Source organism: Hemibagrus wyckioides, linkage group LG24 (assembly GCF_019097595.1).
Source record: "Hemibagrus wyckioides isolate EC202008001 linkage group LG24, SWU_Hwy_1.0, whole genome shotgun sequence".
Lineage (NCBI taxonomy): Eukaryota > Metazoa > Chordata > Actinopteri > Siluriformes > Bagridae > Hemibagrus > Hemibagrus wyckioides.
The window spans coordinates 14,864,489-14,888,070 of NC_080733.1; the positions used below are offsets into that span (position 1 = coordinate 14,864,489).

General features: G+C 39.1%; 3 protein-coding genes across 3 annotated transcripts; all 3 read right to left on the minus strand.

Moving 5' to 3' along the window:
• Positions 1–2,842: 2,842 nt before the first annotated feature.
• LOC131345440 (P2Y purinoceptor 11-like) lies at positions 2,843–3,724 on the minus strand. Its single transcript, XM_058378328.1, has one exon. The coding sequence runs from the start codon at positions 3,722–3,724 to the stop codon at positions 2,843–2,845; it is 882 nt and encodes a 293-aa protein (XP_058234311.1).
• Positions 3,725–7,172: 3,448 nt separating this feature from the next.
• LOC131345348 (P2Y purinoceptor 11-like) lies at positions 7,173–9,894 on the minus strand. Its single transcript, XM_058378195.1, has 2 exons — positions 9,802–9,894; positions 7,173–8,504 (listed from the first exon to the last, which is right to left on the minus strand). Exon 2 carries the CDS (start codon positions 8,489–8,491, stop codon positions 7,559–7,561), a length of 933 nt encoding a protein of 310 aa, XP_058234178.1. The 5' UTR covers positions 8,492–8,504; positions 9,802–9,894; the 3' UTR covers positions 7,173–7,558.
• A 7,319-nt stretch (positions 9,895–17,213) lies between these two features.
• On the minus strand, positions 17,214–18,272 carry LOC131345352 (P2Y purinoceptor 11-like). The gene has a single exon (XM_058378199.1). The coding sequence runs from the start codon at positions 18,247–18,249 to the stop codon at positions 17,317–17,319; it is 933 nt and encodes a 310-aa protein (XP_058234182.1). The 5' UTR covers positions 18,250–18,272; the 3' UTR covers positions 17,214–17,316.
• Positions 18,273–23,582: the final 5,310 nt, after the last annotated feature.

Below are 23,582 nucleotides of genomic sequence, written 5' to 3' on the forward strand. Positions count from 1 at the left end.
CTTGACCTCTTGCCACAATGTTTTCTCCATGTTTAACTTGTTAGACTCATGCTGATTTACAACACTATGAATAACTTCACCATTGCCTGGTCCCAAGCTCAGGATGTGAAAGGAGGAGGCCTAGCAAACAACTGTGTAAAATACTCTTACTACAGAAACAACGACTACATCATCAGAAATCCATTAAATCCAATGCAATGCCCACCCAGGACAGAAAGGCTGGAGAAGATCTGTCGACACCTAATGCTCCACCAGGAGTGAAGAGGCTTTAAGTGAGTAAGTAAGTTAGTTAAGGCACAATGAATTAGGCTTTGAAGTTCTGCAAATTGGCTTATCTCAGCCAAGGATGTTTTCCAGCATACATCTTCCATAGCCCATCTTTAAAATTGTTGTTAGGCCTAGCTTTGCTTGAGAGCACACTGGATATAGAACACACTGGATGTATGCACATTTACATTTGGCAGATACCCATATCCAGAGTAAAAGTGCTTAGAAGTCTCCATCAATGAATACATGATTTCTGATTCACTAGGACACAGACTAAGGAAATCATCAGTCCAAAATCTTCGCTAGGATGAAATACAGATATTTTTAAAATATATAAACAAACAGGAAAATAAGCACTAGTTAAAGTATTTCACAAAGGGGTAGGTCTTCAGTGTCATTTATAGGCAACTTCAGTGTAGCAGCTGTTATGACATCTGGGGGAGGTTTATTCCACCATCTTGGTGCTCAAACAGAGAAGAGTCTTGATGTGTACCTACCTTCTACCGTTAGAAAGGGTGAAACTGGGCGAGCAGTGCAAAAGATAAGAGCTTTGAGATAAGAGGCAGCTGGTTCATGTTTGGTTCTTGTAGACTCAGAGAGAGAATCACATAGAGAGCATCAGATATGGAGAACACCCAGGTTATATTTAAATAAAGATCACCATCAAAATGACAGTCATTATTGTCAAATTGGGCCAAGCAATTATAGGTAATGGTGTTGGATCAGGAGCAGCACTGGTCGGGGATCAAAATCAACAGTGTTGAAGTTCTTGAACCTACAATAGTCAGAAACATGTACAGTAACTAGTATTCATACTAGTTACATATACCGTAACTAGTAGGAAACATATAATGTTTCATACTAGTTGCATAATGTTATACACAGTGTCAGAAATAGCATATGTTAGAAAATATTCCATATTAGTTGCATTGTTACTGTTACAAAAGTCCTTCAAATAACCTATAAATGAAAACTAGACAGACAAGATGACAACTTTCAAACAACTGATCTTATATAGTAATAGGAAATATGCACTATGAAATAATGTCATGCTAAGATTCACACTTCACCATTTCTATTTAAACCAGTGGTTCGTCTGGGCATCTACAGTCTTTGTTGCTCAAGAATATGAATTAATGTTAACAGATTTCATCATTCGTTTATTTATTTATTCAGTAATTGCTTTATCTCAGTCAGGGTTGTGGTGGATCCGGAGCCTACTGGGTGGGACACCAGGGCAATATGCATTGCAATGCAAACCCATTTAGACAGACAGACAGACAGACAGATAGATAGATAGATAGATAGATAGATAGATAGATAGATAGATAGATAGATAGATAGATAGATAGATAGATAGATAGATAGATAGATAGATAGATAGATAGAAACAACACACAAACACAGAAATATAAAATTTAAAATACAACAAGTTAAATAAAACATAGTAGTGCAGATATGAAACACAGTTGTGGATTTACATCAGTATTTACGTCACAGTACACATGTGCAAACTGGCAGTGGATAATAAATATGCAGAAAATAAGAATATAATGATGTTAATAGTTTGTAGTAGTGCTGCGTGAAAGTGTTATCAGATGTCACACACAGGTACAATGTTGTACAATGTTACTGCAAATGGTTAGAATGACCATGAAAAGGAAACACAAAGAAAATCTCCACAGTCACAAAATATCATATCACAATATGTGAAAACATTTCACTGACACTTCAGTTTGTATCACATTATAAAGGTTTGCTGAGAAAAGAGGTGAGCAAAACAGTAGACATGAATACAATAAGTTCATACTTAAATTTATACGTAAATATAAACAAAAATAACTGATTGAAACATTACATACTTTAAAAAAGGTTACCTTTTACAGTTTTAAAGAGTTTAACAAAAATTCAGTTCCTTATTCTAATCCAAATCTCAAATTAGGGAAATTAGGGAGGCCAGATTAAGATAGTTTGGACATGTTCAGAGGAGGGAGAGTGAGTATATTGGTAGGAGAATGTTGGACATGGAGCTGCCAGGAAGGAGGCAAAGACGAAGGCCAAAGAGGAGGTATATGGATGGAATAAATGAGGATATGAAGCTAGTGGGTGCAAGTGTTGAGGATGCAGAAGATAGGGATAGGTGGAGAGAGATTATTCACTGTGGAGACCCCTGAAGGGAAAAGCCGAAAGAAGAAGAAGAAGAAATCATAATCCTAATCTCAGAATTGATCTGGAGGCCTTGAACCCCACTGAATCCACACTGTGCCACCACGTCACCCAAAGATTTAATCATCAGTTTCACTTAAAGTGCTGTGTTCAACAGGAAAACTGCATGTGTCGCTTATCATTTTACTCACTTATGAAATTCTTAAAGGTTAAAATGAAAACAGTTCACCTTTAGGGTCTAAGCTACACGTAAAAGAAAACAGGATATGCTATCATTTTATCATTCATCACTTTATCATGCTTTCCGTTTTACCACCAAAAGATTAACAGGAACAGGTATGATTATACCAAAGTAAGCTGTTACAAAACTAAGCCTTCCAGAACGTTCAGGACTACTGGTTAAAAATCTTCATAAAAATTCATTCGGGCTCCTTCTAAAGCATGTGATTCTGTCAAACACAGCCATGTGCAAGATGGGATGAAGGCACATGTTCAGGCAGGCTAGGGCCTTTGACGCTGGGTATCCGTTACACACGTAATAATTAGTCTTATTTTCCTCCTTCGCTTTAAAGTACCATATTTGCATAATGTGATAGGGCACAAAAGACACAGTGCACAGGGCGCAGACGAAGCCCACAATCAGAGACACTTTTTTTTTCTCCAGTGAAGTGATATTTGCATTTTTAAAAACCACCCATATTACACTGAAATATGATGCAAAAGTAACTACACATGGAACCAAACAACCCATAACAGCCAGAATCACCCTGAAGATAACCTTTTTAGATTTCTGGTTTGGATCTGTAAATAAGGAGCATCTTTCATTCTTGATGCCAGAATAGTAGAGGACTGGAGATGAAACGCTTGCCACAGAGATCCAGATGAACACACTGATGATCTTGGCATGTTTTAAGCAAATGTGATCAAGAGTAAAGAAGGGATGAACGATGGCCATGTATCGAGTGACACTGATGCACATGATGAAGTAAATGCTCACATAGAGGTTGCAGGTGAAAAGAAAGCGCTCTATTCTGCAAACAGCTTCACCAAAATCCCACTTCAATCCTTTGGAATAGTAGACGATGAAAAGAGGGAGGCTGAGGGCGTAAAAGATGTCGCTGATGATCAGGTTGCAGGAGAACACCACTCCCATATTCCAGTTCTTTCTCTCCTTATTCACAAGCAGCCACAGTGCCAGTATGTTCCCCGCCAGTGCCACACACGTCTCCACACCGTAGATGGGAGGTAACAGGTCTCTTTGAAATGAACTGTTACAGCTGCTGCTGTTCATGGTCCTCTTTGATTAGACTCCTGCAAAACATATCAATGACATACGGCTTGCAAAGACTTATTCCCTGTGGAATTTATCAGATTTTTCTGCATAACATATGATAAATACAAATATTCTTGTGTCACTTTGTCATTTGTAATTTTAATGCCAACTCACGTTTGCTTACAGTCAAAAATAATTAAACTGATCAGCAAGTATTTCAAAGAAAATCAAAAACCTGCAAGTATTGAGGCTCCCAGTTATATTGAGTGGCCTACAATATTAAAAGAGAACAAAAAACACCTCAGTTGAATTGTCTTTAAGTGATATAAAGACTGAGGGGTAATCTTAATTCATGAGAAGGTTAAAAGTAAGGTAATTGGATTTAATAAATTAGGAATAAGTTGCAAAATTATATTTATAGTACAATAAGCCACAACAGCTAGGCAGAGACTGGTGAGGGAAGCCACAGTTAGACCTGAAGGTATTATAGAGTACAGTGGCTGAAATTGGGGTGAAGGTGCAATAAACAAATATTTTAAAGCTCGACGTAACTGAGAACTTTATGGAAGTGTGGCTAAAAAGAAACTGTTGCTTAAGAAGAACTATATGAACACACTCTGCTTTTTTGTGTGATGAAACCAAGATTGAGATAGATAGATAGATAGATAGATAGATAGATAGATAGATAGATAGATAGATAGATAGATAGATAGATATTAATAGTATAATAGTAGATTATATATATAATAGTAGATTATATATTATAAATAGTAGAAATTGTGCAAATAAAAGTGCAGATAAATATGTAAATGTGTGCATCAATAAATAAGGCTATGTCAGTATGTGAGATACTGTATTTTACATTTAAAAGCACTAAAACTAACGTATAGCATATCTTAATTAACATGAGCCCTACAGTGAAACATGGTAGTGGCAACAGCATCATGCACTGGGGATGTGTTTTTATCCTCCAGACTGGGCTTTCTGTCAAAATGGTCCCAAACACAAGGCCAAAGCTATGCAGGAGTTGTTCAAAAAAAAAAAAAAAAAATTGAACTGAGGACAAGACAAAATCCAGATCTGAGTGGGAATATGTTTGAAAATTGTAGTCATCAAATAACAAAGAACCTGGAAGAAATCTGCGAAGAATAATTGACAAAAATCACAATCAAGCTGAAATGTACCCCAGCAGCCATAATGATGATATTGTATATCATGTTATTGCAGCAAAAGGTAGTTCTATCACATACTAGTCTGAAAGGGTAGAATACGGATCCAAGCATCAATTCTTAGCTTTTGCTATTATTTATGATCTTTTGACAATCCTTTGACAAATTACTTAAAGGGCACATTGGTATTGGATTAATCTGTGCTAGAGTTGTTCCAATTGCATTTAAAGGGGTTGAATACTTTTGCAAGACTAAAGAAATGGTATGAAGGGGCTCTAAAAAAATGACTAAAAAGTATAGTCATTTTTGTATTGATGCTAAATGGTTCCTGAACGTAACATATCAAGTGATAAGGTCTTACATCTAATATCTGACATCATGAGCAATACGTTAAGAAATAAACACTGCTTCAGACAGAGTTGACTTGTCCCAATATTTTAAGTAGATTTACCTTAAAAAAGATTTAAGCAGACATAAACCACATGAATCCCGAGCAGAAGTAAAGAAGCAACATTGTGTCTTGCGTATCTAAGGCTATTTTTGGAATTGTATATTTTATATTGTATTTGTATTTCATCTATTGCTTTGGCAATAGATAGTGTCAGAGGCACCAATAAAGGTGCTGCAATTTTCACCCCTTTGATACAGTGATATAAGTCACACCAGAGAACAAATATGTTGTTAATGCAATTCATGCAATTCCTCAGCTTAAATAAAAGCACAAAGGTAGGATACGCCACCAAGTATGTACTCATTTTTCTGTCAGTAATATAAATGTAAAAAAAAAATTCCTGCAGTGATACACATGGACTGGCTTTTAAATCATACATGTACTTACCTTCATTTTGTAACCACTATATAAAGAAAGCTTATTTATAATATCATTACCTGGTTCCTGTCAGCTGAACTGAAGACCGCAGATTCTCAAGGTTCCAGACTTCAACAAACACCGAACACGATTTATAAAGAGATTAATGATGAAGAAATATGCTCAGCATTATGTATGCTTCCCTCTTGCTGTATTTCTACTTTTCCTTTGGAGCTTATCATTTAAAGTTTTGAGCTTAGATTGCAATCTCTTGAAAATGCAAACTTATTCATCCAGTCCCCTTGAGCCATGCATTCTTTGACTACCTGCTTTGTCATGGCTGGGAAATACTTTTATATAGAAAAGTATTTGCATATTTGCATTATAAAGATACAGGGCTTCTAGTGTAATTGTGATATGCAGAGGGAGGTTCAGAGCAGTTCTCTTGGTCCTGGACTACTTGAAAATGATAGTGTTTTATAAGCTTTGTGCTTGGACTGTGTTTTGCTTCATTTACAAATCGTAATTTATCTAATACTGTATGCTTTATAAATGTCATCTTTCTAATTTCCAGCCTGTAAGAGTACAATCTTAAGATACAATTACATTTGTAAATGTTACTTAATAGTACTTATTAGTAAGCAATCTTTATCAAAATGGTTGATAGAATTACAATAATCAGACAGGAAAGCATATATATATATATATATATATATATATATATATATATATATATATATATATATATATATATATATATATATATATTTATTTATTTATAAGCATATATACAAGCTTTCCTGTCTGATTATTGTAATTCTATCAACCATGTTGATATATATATATATATATGTATGTCAAGAACAAAGACTGAATTGATTAATTCATGTTTATATTTACAGAAAACAGGAGATACAGCTTTTATCATACAGTTTTTACCTCAGTTTCAGTTTCACATCAATACAACCTATTTTAAGTAAAAACTGAACAGAGAGATAGATAGATAGATAGATAGATAGATAGATAGATAGATAGATAGATAGATAGATAGATAGATAGATAGATAGATAGATAGATAGATACTTTACTCATCCCAATGGGACATTTACAGCTTCCAGCAGTATCCGCAAGCACAGGTAATAAGGTAAGAAATAAAATATCATAGGAATATAACAAAAAATACTAAATACCCGAATTTAAAGGTACAGAAAAATAACAAAAAAGTATAACAAATAACAAAATGTAACAAAAAAATATAACAAATAACCTATAATAAAACAAATATAACAAAAATACTAAATACAAGCACTGGACTTAACAAAGAAAAAAAAAGGAATTTGAGCTTCTCCTTCAACTTACAGCATTTACTCTTAAATAATCAAATGTATCACTCAATATGTGCATTGAAAGCTTGAACGTTGACAAGCTAAAGAAAAACTGCTAAAGAACATTAGAATTGTACGGTTGAATTGAGTTCAAGTTTCAAACTCCATTTTTGAACACCACCTTCACAACAACACACTATTTTGAAGAAACTGTTCATGAGAGCATCACATTACTGGATCTACAAAAGGAGTCAGTTTAGAAGAGACAGATAGAAATGTATTGGCCATGCAGGCCATCAACACATTTGGTAACAATAGCAACTAGATAAAAAGAAAATTCCGCAAACTCACTATAAAATAAAATATGAAGGTGCAACATTGACCTTTTGATGCTGTGTATTATCAATTTTACTAACTACAGTAACATTCAAGCCCAAAACCTGGCTAACTCTGCCAGAAGCATAAGATTTGGCCAGAGATGAAAATTTCAACTGGATAATGACCTCAAACATACATCCAAATCAAAACAAAATGTTGTGAAACCTCAGACTTAGGATTTTAATTCAAGGTCTTTAAATGATTGTTCTCCTGTGATTTCTATGTTTGATAAGTTTGACTTCCGTTTGCAGCACACTGCCCTGATGCTGTCAAACACAGCCATGTACAGGATGGGATGAAGACACATGTTCAGGCAGGCTAATGCCTTTGACACTTGGTATCCATTACGCACAGAACAATTAGGTTTATTTCCTTCCTTCAGTTTAAAGTACCATATTTGCAGAATGTGATAGGGGACAAAAGACACTGCATACAGGATGCAGCCTAAACCCACAATCAGGGCCACTTTTTTCTTCTGTAGCGAGGTGATATTTGCATTTTTAAAAACAGCCATTATTACACCAAAATATGATGCAAACGTAACTACAAAAGGGACCAAACAACCCATAACGGCGATAAACACCCTGGTGTTAGACATGTTTGATATGTTTAGCTTTGCAGATAGGTAACACTTTTTGTTCTTTAGACCTGAAAAGTAGAAGATTGGAGATGAAATGCTTGCCACAAAGATCCAGATGAACACACTGATGATCTTAGCATGTTTCGGGCAAATGTGTGTGCGTGTGAAGATAGGATAAATGATGGCCAGGTATCGATGAACACTGATGCACATGATGAAGTAAATGCTGACGTAGAGGTTACAGGTAAAGAGAAAGCGCTCTATTTTGCAGAGAGCTTCACCAAATTCCCACTTCCCTTTTTTTGAATAGTAGATGACACGAAGAGAAAGAACGAGGGCGTAAAAGATGTCGCTGATGATCAGGTTGCAGGAGAACACCACTCCCATATGCCATTTCTTCTTCTCCTTATTCACAAGCAGCCATAGTGCCACTATGTTCCCCACCAGTGCCACACACATCTCCACACCGTAGATAGGAGCTAACAGTTCATTTGAAAATGTGCTGCTACAGCTGCTTCTGTTCATTTTACTGAGCCTCCTGAAAAGAGCAATGCAAATCAGCTGTATTAGAATACCTGGAACAGTACAGGACAGCATTTTTCAGCTAGGTTAAGAGTGAAATGTAAGAGTGAAGAAGATTCTATGTTTTTGTTAATTACATATATTTTGTATTTATTAAAGGTGTTTTATATCAATGGGAAGATTCTGAAGGACATTTATTTTCAGGTGACCTCTTGGGTCGAGGTAATTGGAAAAAAAAATAAAATAAAGAAGAGAAAAGTAATGAAGAGCTGCTTGATGTCCATGGTAGCGTCTGTGGTATTCATTATTATCAAGTCCCTTAACACACACACACACACACACCGCAACTATAACACAAGTCTTACCTCCAGACCCATTATTCAAACGTTAGATTTAGAAATCTTGAGACACAATTAAAACACATAATTAACTAATTAAGTTCCCTAACAGTATAATTCCATTGCAATTTATGGACTTTTTTGGGTTTATTCTAAATGTTTACATTTTTAAAGCAATTTTACATTCTTTATTCTTACATGTTAGGGTAATTTGTAATATTTCGATAGCCAAATACAAATGCTATGTCAGATAAGGAATATAACGCTTTGGCCATTCAGTTCCATGATGCTAACATGTAGTCTTGAGCTTCTTGAACTAAAATTGAGATACAGAGACTTTTTTTGCAAAACTATTCTTTTGAGAATAGTCTCATGCAAAACTATATGTGTATTATATAAGTTGCACTTGCCATCTGGTCTGCTATGATTGCAATTTTGCTGTAGTAGTGCTACTGTGGTCAACAAAATGAATGCGGAAGAAGGCTTTGACCACTGCAGCAGAACTGTAAAGAACAAATAACCACATCTATCTCTTATATATTGTTGAACCTACAAAGGAAATGTCTCGGAAATGGAGTTTAAACAAACATTGAATGATGTCAAAATAGCTGTTTTACAAGAATATTGAATATGAAGCAGGCTAATTATAGCTGATGAGCAACAGACATGCTTAATCACGAAAGAATGACCAGCTGTAGAGGTTCAAGGCTGACCTTTCTCTTCTTAGAAAAGGAGAAGTGCAAGAAAGGCAATTAGATCAATTAATCAAGTTAAACAAATAATAAAAAATCAGAATCAGATCTGTTATTAATTCTACAATTTATTGCATTACTGTTATTGAGTGTAGAAGAAAATTGTAATATGTACAAAATATGGGAGTTACTATAAAGTTACTATAAGATTTCCTGTAAGCTTAAATGCAGACAAACAATGAGGAAAATTTATTATTGTAGTATAAAGTAATACCTTACATACCTTGAATCTGCCTTGGTAAAATGTTGAGTTTGTCTGCCAACTCACTAGTAGTCTCTTTGTAGATGTGAGAAGATAGCCTCTGTCATCTATTTTCATGTTTGTGGGATCACCACATCTACACTGATCTTTAGTACCATTTCATTTCCTCTTTTTTTTTTTTTTTTACTACTGCAACTTGTATCTTATGCTGTATGCCTCTCTTTGTATAGTTAAGGTTTACTTAATAATTAGTTTTAAAATAGTGTGTCCATCAAGAATCTCCAGAACAGGTTTAATGTGCCTTTGCATGGGTTCCAAAAGTCTCTGGAACTGTACTAGCAGAGAAACACCATTCTTCTGAAAGATATTCCATAAGTTAAATGATTTATTCATTTATTCATCTTCAGGAACTGCTTTATCCTGGTGAGGTTGCTGTGAACCCTGAACCTATCCTGGAAATACTGTGTCTGGGACTGCATCCTGGATTGGAGACTGGAGTCAGTGATCAGACCAAAGTCTACACATGAAGGAACTGAAAGACCAATCAGAAATACTACTAGATATATCTACAAAGATTATGTGCTGTTTCTCTTGTTTTATTTTAGAATATGAAATATGGAAGATTTTTTAGACAGTTGAATCCACTCTAACTGGAACTCCAATGGCCTACACAGAGCCCTGACCTCAACCCCTTATTAAACACCTCTAGGATGAATTAGCGAGACCTTCTGATCCAACATTAGTGCCTGCCCTCACAAGTATTCTGGACTAAATGGGCACAAATATCAACAGACATGCTCCAAAATCTAGTAGAATGTCTTCCTGGATGAGTGTAGTCTATTAGAGCTGTACAGGAGGCACCTCTCTTCATATTAATGGCCATGGTTTTGGAATCTTATGTCCTATGAGCTCATCTAGGTGAGGGGTTTGGGTGTCCTCATACTTTTGTTTATACAGTGTACATACATACATACATACATGCATACACAGGTAAATTTGATCAAATTTGATCATACAGTATATATACACTGAACAAAATTATAAATGCAACACTTTTGTTTTTGCCCCCATTTTTCATGAGCTGAACTCAAAGATCTAAGACTTTTTCTATGTACACAAAAGGCCTATTTCTCTCAAATATTGTTCACAAATCTGTCTAAATCTGTGTTAGTGAGTACTTCTCCTTTGCCGAGATAATTCATCCACCTCACAGGTGTGGCATATCAAGATGCTGATTAGACAGCATGATTATTGCACAGGTGTGCCTTAGGCTGGCCACAATAAAAGGCCACTCTAAAATGTAGTTTTAAAATGCAGTTTTACTGTATTGGGGGGTCCAGGGGGGTCCGAAACTAGTCAGTATCTGGTGTGACCACCATCTGCCTCACGCAGTGCAACACATCTCCTTCACATAGAGTTGGTCAGGTTGTTGATTGTGGCCTGTGGAATGTTGGTCCACTCCTCTTCAATGGCTATGCGAAGTTGCTGGATATTGGCAGGAACTGGAACACGCTGTTGTATACGCCGATCCAGAGCATCCCAAACATGCAAGAACTGGGATGTTTTCAGCTTCCAGGAATTGTGTACAGATCCTTGCAACATGGGGCCGTGCATTATCATGCTGCAACATGAGGTCATGGTCGTGGATGAATGGCACAACAATGGGCCTCAGGATCTTGTCATGGTATCTCTGTGCATTCAAAATGCTATCAATAAAATGCACCTGTGTTCGTTGTCCATAACATACGCCTGCCCATACCATAACCCCACCGCCACCATGGGGCACTCGATCCACAACGTTGATATCAGCAAACCGCTCACCCACACGACACCATACACGCTGTCTGCCATCTGCCCTGTACAGTGAAAACCGGGATTCATCCGTGAAGAGAACACCTCTCCAAAGTGCCAGACACCATCGAATATGAGCATTTGCCCACTCAAATCAGTTATAACGACGAACTGCAGTCAGGTCGAGTCCCTGATGAGGACGATGAGGATGCAGAAATTCTTTGGTTATGCAAACCGATTGTTGCAGCAGCTGTCCAGGTGGCTGGTCTCAGATGATCTTGGAGGTGAAGATGCTGGATGTGGAGGTCCTGGGCTGGTGTGGATACACATGGTCTGCGGTTGTGAGGCCGATTGGATGTACTGCCAAATTCTCTGAAATGCCTTTGGAGATGGCTTATGGTAGAGAAATGAACATTCAATTCACGGGCAACAGCTCTGGTGGACATTCCTGCAGTCATCATGTGAATTGCACGCTCCCTCAAAACTTGCGACATCTGTGGCATTGTGCTGTGTGATAAAACTGCACATTTTAGAGTGGCCTTTTATTGTGGCCAGCTTAAGGCACACCTGTGCAATAATCATGCTGTCTAATCAGCATCTTGATATGCCACACCTTGTCACAGGCACGCCAGACCTGACCCCTCACCAGCGCACTCGCTCTCCCGAGTATTGATTTAGTTCACCTGCACCTCATTAGTTAATCACCTCCACTTCCCTATTTAAGAGCACTCTCTCCACTTCATCCCCATCTGGTCTTGCATAGACACTGACTCCACACCACGCTGACACTAGTTAGCATTAGCGCTATAGCTACCACTTCTGAGCCATTTCGCCCCGACTGCTACACTCTCCTCCTTTTTTCCCCTCCACGCTCGCTTCCCTCTCCGACACAACTCACCTCCGTGCACGTCATCTTCATCTCCCTCCAGCTCCGGTGTCCAGCTCCCTCCTAAAGCTGAGTATCCTCCACTCTCCCTTTCTTTTCCACCCGTTCTCAGTTTTAATAAACATACCCCTTCTGGGGTTTATACACTCCATTGCCTGTTCCTCTTTGGTGTTTTCTGACAGAAGACCAGACCACTGAACAGCATGGATCCAACAGCCTTGCACTTTCGCACTCTAGCTGCTGCAAGTGGGTGGGACGAGCACGCCCTGTTAACCACCTATCGTCAGGGACTCGAACCAGGGGTTCGTCTGCAGCTCGCCACCATAGATGACTCCATCGGGCTGGAAGCATTCATTCAGACAGCCATTTGAGTCTCTGAGCGAAGGAAGCACTGCCTGGTTGACCCGGGGTTGTCACCTTCACCAACTTTCCATCGCCGTCCCGAGGTCTCCCCCTCCTCCACCTCTCTAGAGAGAGACTCGGAGGCCATGCAGGTGGAACATTCAAGGTTGTCACCCTCTGAGAGACAACGCTGGCTGACCCAGGGCCTTTGCCTCTACTGCGGCCAACCAGGGCATGCACTGCCTGCATGTCCCTCATGCCCAGTATGCCCCACGGTGAGTACAATTACCTATTCTTCTAATCACTTAAAACCACTCACCACTCCTGTAGAACTGATTTGCGGTTCCTTTTCTGACCTTACCTCTACAATCCACGCCCATAGAAAGTCCACACCAACAACAACTTCTGTCCATTCCTACCCAATATTCGGACTACCAAGACGTGTTCTGTCCATGCAAGGCTTCCAAGCTTCCCCCGCATAGACCTTGGGATTGCTGTATTGATCTCCTTCCGGATGCCCCAGTGCCACGTCATCCGTTCATGGTCATTACCGATTATAAGAACCTGCAATACCTACGGGACGCCAAACGACTTAACCCCCGCCAAGCTTGGTGGGCCCTGTTTTTCACCAGATTTAACTTTAAGGTCACCTACTGCCCGGGGTCCAAGAACAGCAAAGCTGACACTCTCTCCCGCCTGTATTCCCCTGATACTCCCTCCAAACAGCCAGAACCCATAATACCACCAAGCGTGTTGGTCTCACCTATCCAGTGGAGCCTGGATGACAACATCACATCGGGCCACTGCATCCGAGCCGACTCCCCCAGAATGTCCGTCAGACCGCACGTATGTTCTGTCATCTATACCCCAATGTCTGATCCAGTCGGCTCACTCTTCCCCGGGCACGGGGCATCCAGGCATCAACCAGACTCTCTCATTCCTGCAGGAGTGATACTGGTGGCCTGGACTGGCCGGACATCAGAAGGTTCGTCAGGGGTTGTCAGGAGTGTGCTATGGCCAAGACCCCTTGTCATCTCCCATCAGGCATGATTTTCCCATTGCCCACTCCTCAATGCCCCTGGTCACACCTAGGAGTGGATTTTGTCACCGACCTGCCAGCCACAGAAGGTTACACCTGCATCCTGGTGGCAGTGGACTGGTTCTCCAAGGCCTGTCGCCTCATCCCTCTTAAAGGCCTCCCCACAGCCTTGGAAACCGCAGAAGGCCTGTTCCAGCACGTCTTTCAGAATTTCGGTATCCCCACAGACATTGTGTCTGACAGAGGACCTCAGTTTGTGTCTTGTGTCTGGAAGGCCTTCTTCCATTGCCTAGGTGTGACCGTTAGCCTGACTTCTGGATATCACCCTCAATCCAATGGCCAGACTGAGCGCAAAATCCAGGAGATCAGTCGCTACCTGCGTACCTTCTGCCACCACCAGCAACACTCTTGACATTGTTACCTCCCCTGGGCCGAGTATGCACAGAACTCACTGCGTCAGTCTACCACCGGCCTCACCTCCTTCCAGTGCATACTCAGATTCCAACCCCCGTTGTTTCCCTGGTCCGATGAGCCCTCCACAGTTCACTTGGTCCAACATTGGTTCCAGGAAAGTGAGAGAGTCGGGAACTCCACCCACCAGAGACTACAACAGGTCATCCAGCACCATAAGCGGGCAGTGGACACCCGGAGGGAGGAAGCACCAAAATACCAACCTGGACAGAAGGGGTATGGTCCGGAGGAAAGGTCATGGATCCCTCATGATGACATCTTGGACCCCAACCTCCTCGCGGACTTCCACACCCATCACCCAGAATACCCCGCTCCGTGTGCTAGAGGCTGCCCGCCGTGACACTGAAGACCTCGGTCCTCAGGAGCGGACCGTGGAGGGGGGGTTCTGTCACAGGCACGCCGGACCCGACCCCTCGCCAGCACACTCACTCTCCTGAGTATTGATTTTTTTCACCTGCACCTCATTAGTTAATCACCTCCACTCCCCTATTTAAGAGCACTCTCTCCACTTCATCCCCATCTGGTCTCGCGTAGACACTGACTCCATACCACGCTGACACTAGTTAGCATTAGCGCTATAGCTACCACTTCTGAGCCATTTCGCCCCGACTGCTACCCTCTCCTCCTTTTTTCCCCTCCACGCTCGCTTCCCTCTCCGACACAACTCACCTCCGTGCACGTCATCTTCATCTCCCTCCAGCTCCGGCGTCCAGCTCCCTCCTAAAGCTGAGTATCCTCCACTCTCCCTTTCTTTTCCACCCGTTCTCAGTTTTAATAAACATACCCCTTCCGGGGTTTATACACTCCATTGCCTGTTCCTCTCTGGTGTTTTCTGACACACCAGTGAGGTGGATGAATTATCTCGGCAAAGGAGAAGTGCTCACTAACACAGATTTAGACAGATTTGTGAACAACATTTGAGAGAAATAGGTCTTTTGTGTAAAAACAGACCTTTCAGCTCTTTCCGAGTTCAGCTCATGAAAAATGGGGGCAAAAACAAAAGTGTTGCATTTATAATTTTGTTCAGTGTATATGACTCACGTCTATGAAATATTTAATTTATTAACATTACTGAGATGTCTCTGGTTACCAGGGCCGTGCACAGACATTTTAAAGGGCAGTGGCCCAAAACAAAAAAGGGCAGTTACAAAGTACCCAAATAAAAGACAAGACACCAGGCACTATACAATAACAATTTTCTGTCTTTATTGTAGACATTTTAATGATAAATTATGAATGCACATCTCTGATAATACCATGAACTTTTTATGTGTTTTTCTTTGTCTCTCAGTATCTCTTAATTTCACAGCAAAACCTTTCTGTTTGGTACCATTTCCTGAAAGATTTTGATAACCTCATCTTTTATGATTGGGATGTCCTTTTAAAAGCTTTTTACAATCATAATCATATAAATAATAATATAAATATACGAGTTACATTTTGTGCTAATTTAATTAAATAACTTTTCTATTTAAATAATCCAATGTCCATCATCCAATCACACTCCAGGTGATGGTCAAACAGTTATCTTACCTGTAACTGCCTGCTCTGGCTGATGATAAGTGGGCTCTCCCTCACTCTCTGAGTCTCCCTATGCCTCATCTTGAATGAAGGCATTATAAATGCAATTTCATTATTACTGATACTACTTTACTGCTATACAACACACACACATGCAGGCACACACAGCTATGCTATATGCAACACGTTTATAATTACATTTATAATGATAAATTATGAGAACCATACTTCACAAGAATTGTGAAAAAAGTGTGACAAATTGCTTGCTAAATGTTTTGGAAAACAATTGACCTGCTGGCTTGCTGGAGGTCTGAAACCAGCTATGCAAGGTTACACTGCCTTTAGCAGTGTCTCTTCTCTCTTTCTCTCTCTGTCTCTGCCTTCTTTTTTGAGAAGGCATTGTCATTTTTCTGCAAAGTGTACAATAAATGGCATATATTGTTTATGTTCTTATTAAATCAGATCGCGTCCAATAATAATTTTATTGGACCTTCTAAAGATGTGAATATTTCGTAACACTGTAACTAACTGCACTAACAAAAGACCAAGAACAAAAACAATTCATTACCAACAGAACTATAAACAGTGTATCAAAATAATACTTTTAAAACAATTTTCGTATTTTATATACCTGTGGACTGGGCGAATCAAGTGACTGTGTGACTGACTGCTTGGGACTGACTGAGAAATAGCGGAGCGGAGTGCGTCGAGCGACTGTGAGAGATTGCGGCTGCTTGGGAGCGAGCAAGAAAAGTAAAACCCGGAGTGGAGTCGAAAATCTTTAGCATTCTCTAAGGGCACCTCGGCCTGTAAAGGCAAATGGGCAGTGGCTCAAGCCACACGGCCCCCACGTATATTCATGTATATATATGTCAAGAACAAAGACTGAATTGATTAATTCATATATTTATATTTGCAGAAAACATAAGATACAGCTTTTTACCTCAGTGGCAGTTTCACATCAATACAACCTATTTTAAGTCAAAACTGAACAGACAGACAGACAGACAGACAGATAGATAGATAGATAGATAGATAGATAGATAGATAGATAGATAGATAGATAGATAGATAGATAGATAGATAGATAGATAGATAGATAGATAGATAGATAGATAGATAGATAGATCCCAATGGGACATTTGCTGCTTCCAGCAATATCCACAAGCACAGGTAATAAGGTAAGAAATAAAATTTCATAGGAATATAACAAAAAATACTAAATACCCGAATTTAAAGGTACAGAAAAATAACAAAAAACATAACAAATAACAAAATATAACAAAAAAATATAACAAATAACCTATAATAAAACAAATATAACAAAAATACTAAATACAAGCCCTGGACTTAACAAAGAAAAAAAAGGAATCATAAGATGCATAAGATGCAGAAGCATAAGATTTGGCCAGAGATGAAAATTTCAACTGGATAATGACCTCAAACATACATCCAAATCAAAACAAAATGTTGTGAAACCTCAGACTTAGGATTTTAATTCAAGGTCTTTAAATGATTGTTCTCCTGTGATTTCTACGTTTGATAAGTTTGATTTCCATCTGCAGCACAATGCCCTGATGCTGTCAAACACAGCCATGTACAGGATGGGATGAAGACACATGTTCAGGCAGGCTAATGCCTTTGACACTTGGTATCCATTACGCACAGAACAATTAGTCTTATTATTTTGCCTCAGTTTAAAGTGCCATATTTGCAGAATGTGATAGGGGACAAAAGACACTGCATATAGGACACAGACTAAACCCACAATCAGGGCCACTTTTTTCTTCTGCAGTGGGGTGATATTTGCATTTTTAAAAACAGCCATTATTACACCAAAATATGATGCAAACGTAACTACAAAAGGGACCAAACAACCCAAAGCAGCCATAAACACCCTAGGGTTAGACATGTTTGATTTGCCTAGCTTTGCAAATAAGTAACATCTGGTCTGCTTCAGACCTGAATAATAGAAGATTGGGGATGAAATGCTTGCCACAAAGATCCAGACGAACAGGCTGATGATCTTAGCATGTTTTGGGCTAATGTATTTGCGTGTGAAGATAGGATGAACAATAGCCAGGTATCGATGAACGCTGATGCACATGATGAAGTAAATGCTGACGTAGAGGTTACAGGTGAAGAGAAAGTGCTCTATTTTGCAGAGAGCTTCACCAAATATCCAGTCCCCTCTTCGTGAATAGTAGTCAATAAGAAGAGGGAGAGTGAGGGCATAAAAGATGTCGCTGATGATCAGGTTGCAGGAGAACACCACTCCCATATGCCATTTCTTCTTCTCCTTATTCACAAGCAGCCACAGTGCCACTATGTTCCCCACCAGTGCCACACACATCTCCACACCGTAGATAGGAGCTAACAGCTCCTTTGTAAATGTGCTGTTACAGCTGCTTCTGTTCATTTTACTGAGCCTCCTGAAAAGAGCAATGCAAAGAAGCTGTATTAGAATAAAGTCGTAAGAGTGAAATGTAAGAATATTCTATGTTTTGTTAATTACATATATTTTGTATTTATATTGTATTTATTTAAGGTGTTTTATATCAATGGGAAGATTCTGAAGGACTTTTAATTTCAGGTGATCTCTTGGGTCGAGGTAATTGGAAAAAAAAATAAAATAAAGAAGAGAAAAGTAATGAAGAGCTGCTTGACATCCATGGTAGTGTCCGTGGTATTAACACACACACACACACACACACACACACACACACACACCACAACTATATTCTTTATTCTTACATGTTAGGGTAATTTGTAATATTTCGATAGCCAAATACAAATGCTATGTCAGATAAGGAAAATAACGCTTTGGCCATTCAGTTCCATGATGCTAACATGTAGTCTTGAGCTTCTTGAACTAAAATTGAGATACAGAGACTTTTTTGCAAAACTATTCTTTTGAGAATAGTCTCATGCAAAACTATATGTGTATTATATAAGTTGCACTTGCCATCTGGTCTGCTATGATTGCAATTTTGCTGTAGTAGTGCTACTGTGGTCAAAAAAACGAATGCGGAAGAAGGCTTTGACCACTGCAGCAGAACTGTAAAGAACAAATAACCACATCTATCTACTGTATATTGTTGAACCTAGAAATAAATGTCTCGGAAATGGAGTTTAAACAAACATCAAATGATGTTGAAATAGCTGTTTTACAAGAATATTGAATATGAAGCAGGCTAATTATAGCTGATGAGCAACAGACATGCTTAATCACAAAAGAATGACCAACTGTAGAGGTTCAAGGCTGACCTTTCTCTTCTTAGAAAAGGAGAAGTGCAAGAAAGGCAATTAGATCAATTAATCAAGTTAAACAAATAATAAAAAATCAGAATCAGATCTGTTATTAATTCTACAATTTATTGCATTACTGTTATTGAGTGTAGAAGAAAATTGTAATATGTACAAAATAAGGGAACAAAAACAAAACCTTAAAGTTACTATAAGATTTCCTGTAAGCTTAAATGCAGACAAACAATGAGGAAAAATATTACTGTAGTATAAAGTAATACCTTACATACCTTGAATCTGCCTTGGTAAAATGTTGAGTTTGTGTGCCAACTCACTAGTAGTCTCTTTGCAGATGTGAGCCTGTGTCATCTATTTTTATGTTTGTGAGATCACCACATCTACACTGATCTTTAGTACCATTTCATTTCCTCTTTTTTTTTTTACTACTGCAACTTGTATCTTATGCTGTATGCCTCTCTTTATATAGTTAAGGTTTACTTAATAATTAGTTTAAAAAATAGTGTCCATCAAGAATCTCCAGAACAGGTTTAATGTGCCTTTGCATGGGTTCCAAAAGTCTCTAGAACTGTACTAGCAGAGAAACACCATTCTTCTGAAAGATATTCCATAAGTTAAATGATTTATTCATTTATTCATCTTCAGGAACTGCTTTATCCTGCTGAGGTTGCAGTAAACTCTGAACCTATCCTGGAAATACTGTGTCTGGGACTGCATCCTGGATTGGAGACTGGAGTCAGTGATCAGACCAAAGTCTACACATGAAGGAACTGAAAGACCAATCAGAAATACTACTAGATATATCTACAAAGATTATGTGCTGTTTCTCTTGTTTTATTTAAGAATATGAAATATGGAAGATTTTTTAGACAGTTGAATCCACTCTAACTGGAACTCCAATGGCCTACACAGAGCCCTGACCTCAACCCCTTATTAAACACCTCTACGATGAATTAGCCAGACCATCTGATCCAACATTAGTGCCTGCCCTCACAAGTATTCTGGACTAAATGGGCACAAATATCAACAGACATGCTCCAAAATCTAGTAGAATGTCTTCCTGGATGAGTGTAGTCTATTAGAGCTATACAGGAGGCACCTCTCTTCATATTAATGGCCATGGTTTTAGATTCTTATGTCCAAAGAGCTCATCTAGGTGAGGTGGCCAGGTGTCCACATACTTTTGATCATACAGTGTACATACAGTGTTCATACATACATACATGCATACTTAGGTGCCCCATAAATTTTTATCATACTGTGTACATATATATAACACTTGCACACACACACACACACACACACACATGCATACATACACATATAAGTTCAGTAGATGGCAGCATGATGTATGTCTCAAGTTCAATACTTTTTTGCATTTTATTTTCAAAATTGACATTTGCTTTAGACCACGTTGTTGTAGGCATGTGATAGGAAATTAAGTTTTAGAGATTTCATAAATTTCTACCACCCTATATACACTATATTGCCAAAAGTATTCGCTCACCCATCCAAATAATCAGAATCAGGTGTTCCAATCACTTCCATGGCCACAGGTGTATAAAATCAAACACCTAGGCATGCAGACTGTTTTTACAAACATTTGTGAAAGAATGGGTCGCTCTCAGGAGCTCAGTGAATTCCAGCGTGGAACTGTGATAGGATGCCACCTGTGCAACAAATCCAGTCGTGAAATTTCCTCGCTCCTAAATATTCCACAGTCAACTGTCAGCTGTATTATAAGAACGTGGAAGTGTTTGGGAACGACAGCAACTCAGCCACGAAGTGGTAGGCCACGTAAACTGATGGAGCGGGGTCAGCGGATGCTGAGGCGCATAGTGAGAAGAGATCGCCAACTTTCTGCAGAGTCAATCGCTACAGGCCTCCAAACTTCATGTGGCCTTCAGATTAGCTCAAGAACAGTGCGCAGAGAGCTTCATGGAATGGGTTTCCATGGCCGAGCAGCTGCATCCAAGCCATACATCACCAAGTGCAATGCAAAGCGTCGGATGCAGTGGTGTAAAGCACGCCGCCACTGGACTCTAGAGCAGTGGAGACGCGTTCTCTGGAGTGACGAATCGCACTTCTCCATCTGGCAATCTGATGGACGAGTCTGGGTGTGGCGGTTGCCAGGAGAACGGTACTTGTCTGACTGCATTGTGCCAAGTGTAAAGTTTGGTGGAGGGGGGATTATGGTGTGGGGTTGTTTTTCAGGAGCTGGGCTTGGCCCCTTAGTTCCAGTGAAAGGAACTCTGAATGCTTCAGCATACCAAGACATTTTGGACAATTCCATGCTCCCAACTTTGTGGGAACAGTTTGGAGCTGGCCCCTTCCTCTTCCAACATGACTGTGCACCAGTGCACAAAGCAAGGTCCATAAAGACATGGATGACAGAGTCTGGTGTGGAGGAACTTGACTGGCCTGCACAGAGTCCTGACCTCAACCCGATCGAACACCTTTGGGATGAATTATAGCGGAGACTGAGAGCCAGACCTTCTCGTCCAACATCAGTGTGTGACCTCACAAATGCTCTTCTGGAAGAATGGTCAAAAATTCCCATAAACACACTCCTAAACCTTGTGGACAGCCTTCCCAGAAGAGTTGAAGCTGTTATAGCTGCAAAGGGTGGACCGACGTCATATTGAACCCTATGGATTAGGAATGGGATGTCACTTAAGTTCATATGCGAGTCAAGGCAGGTGAGCGAATACTTTTGGCAATATAGTGTGTATATATATATATATATATATATATATATATATATATATATGCCATTGGACCACTGGATCAGAGCATCTCCAAAACTCTTGCTCTCCCAGCTCTTGTGGGGTGTTCCTGGTCTGCAGTGGTCAGTATCTATCAAAAGTGGTCCAAGGAAGGAACAGTGGTGAACCAGCGACAGCGACACTGATGCACGTGGGGAGCGAAGGCTGGCCCGTGTGATCTGATCCAACAGATGAGCTACTGTTGCTCAAATTGCTGAAGTTCTGATAGAAATGTGTCAGAATACACAGTGTATGACGGGTCAGGGCTGTTTTAGCTGCAAAAGGGGGACCAACACAATATTAGGTAGGTGGTCATGTGCCATGTTATGCCTGAGCAGTATATATATATATATACACTACCAGTCAAAAGTTTGGACACATTTTCTAATTCCATGGTCTTTCCTGATGTTTATTTCTTTCTACATTGTAAAACAATGCTGAAGGCGGCCGAAATACACAATAATCTTGTCTGAACAGTTGATATTGAGATATGTCTGCTACTGATGCTCTGTAAAGTCTTCATAACGGCTCTAATCTGAGGTGCTGTTAATTGGTGATTTCTGAGGCTGGTCACTCTAAATGAACTTCTCCTCTGCAGCAGAGGTAAGTTTTGGTCTTGCTTTACTGGGATGGTCTTCATGTGAGCCAGTTTCATCATGGTGCTTGATGGGTTTTGCAAATGCACTGGACAATACTGTTCTTACAAGAACTATTCCAGAACACCTGACCTTCGTGTCTTAAAATAACATCTGACTGTTTTGTGTTGTTACATATGGATTACTTAAGTACATGTGTGTGTGTTATTTCATAGTTTTGAAATTTCCAGTATTCTATAATGTAGAAAATAAATCCCTAAACAAAAAGCATTGTGTCCAAACTTTTGACTGGTAGTGCATATATGTATATATACATATATATATATATATATATATATATATATATATATATATATATATATATATATATATATATATATATATATATATGCACACATACACACATATTACAAAAAATATCCCTTTATGCAAAACCTATTTGAGTTTAACGGAACTTATAGTATATGCAATCTGGTCTGTGTTTCAAGAATGAATGCGGCTTAGAGTTGTGCAAAAGAGTACTATAATGTCATTATTAATTATAACCTAGCCTCCTCAGTAATAAAGTTTAACCGCATACCATATGATGTAGAAATAGCTGGATTACAAGAGTACCTTGGTATGAGGCAACCAACATGATAAATCACACAGTTTGACCCAACTGCAGTGACTTAGGACTGACGTTTGTCTGTTTGGATAAGGAGAAGTGAAACAAAATCCTCATATTTATTTAGTGCTGTACATTTAAAACAAAAAATTCTTTTATAATATTTTATTGGTATAGAAGCATATTTAACGTTATAGACTATTTGAAAACTAATCTCATAGTTGACAAAGACTGATCCACACAACAAGCCTAAAACACACACACACACACACGTGATCACATGAGTGTAATGGTCAGGTGTCCACAAATTGTTGGCCATAATATTTTTTAATTTAAAGATGTAAATAGTAAGACTGATAATAGTATTTGATTATGGTTGATAATTGTTCCACAACTATAAATATTTTAAATGTAGAATATATTCTTTTCACTTTTACTTTTTTAAGACCCACAGTGTTAACCATAACATCTCACACCAAATCCCAACGTGTTTATTCCTTACTTAGATTAATCCTATATT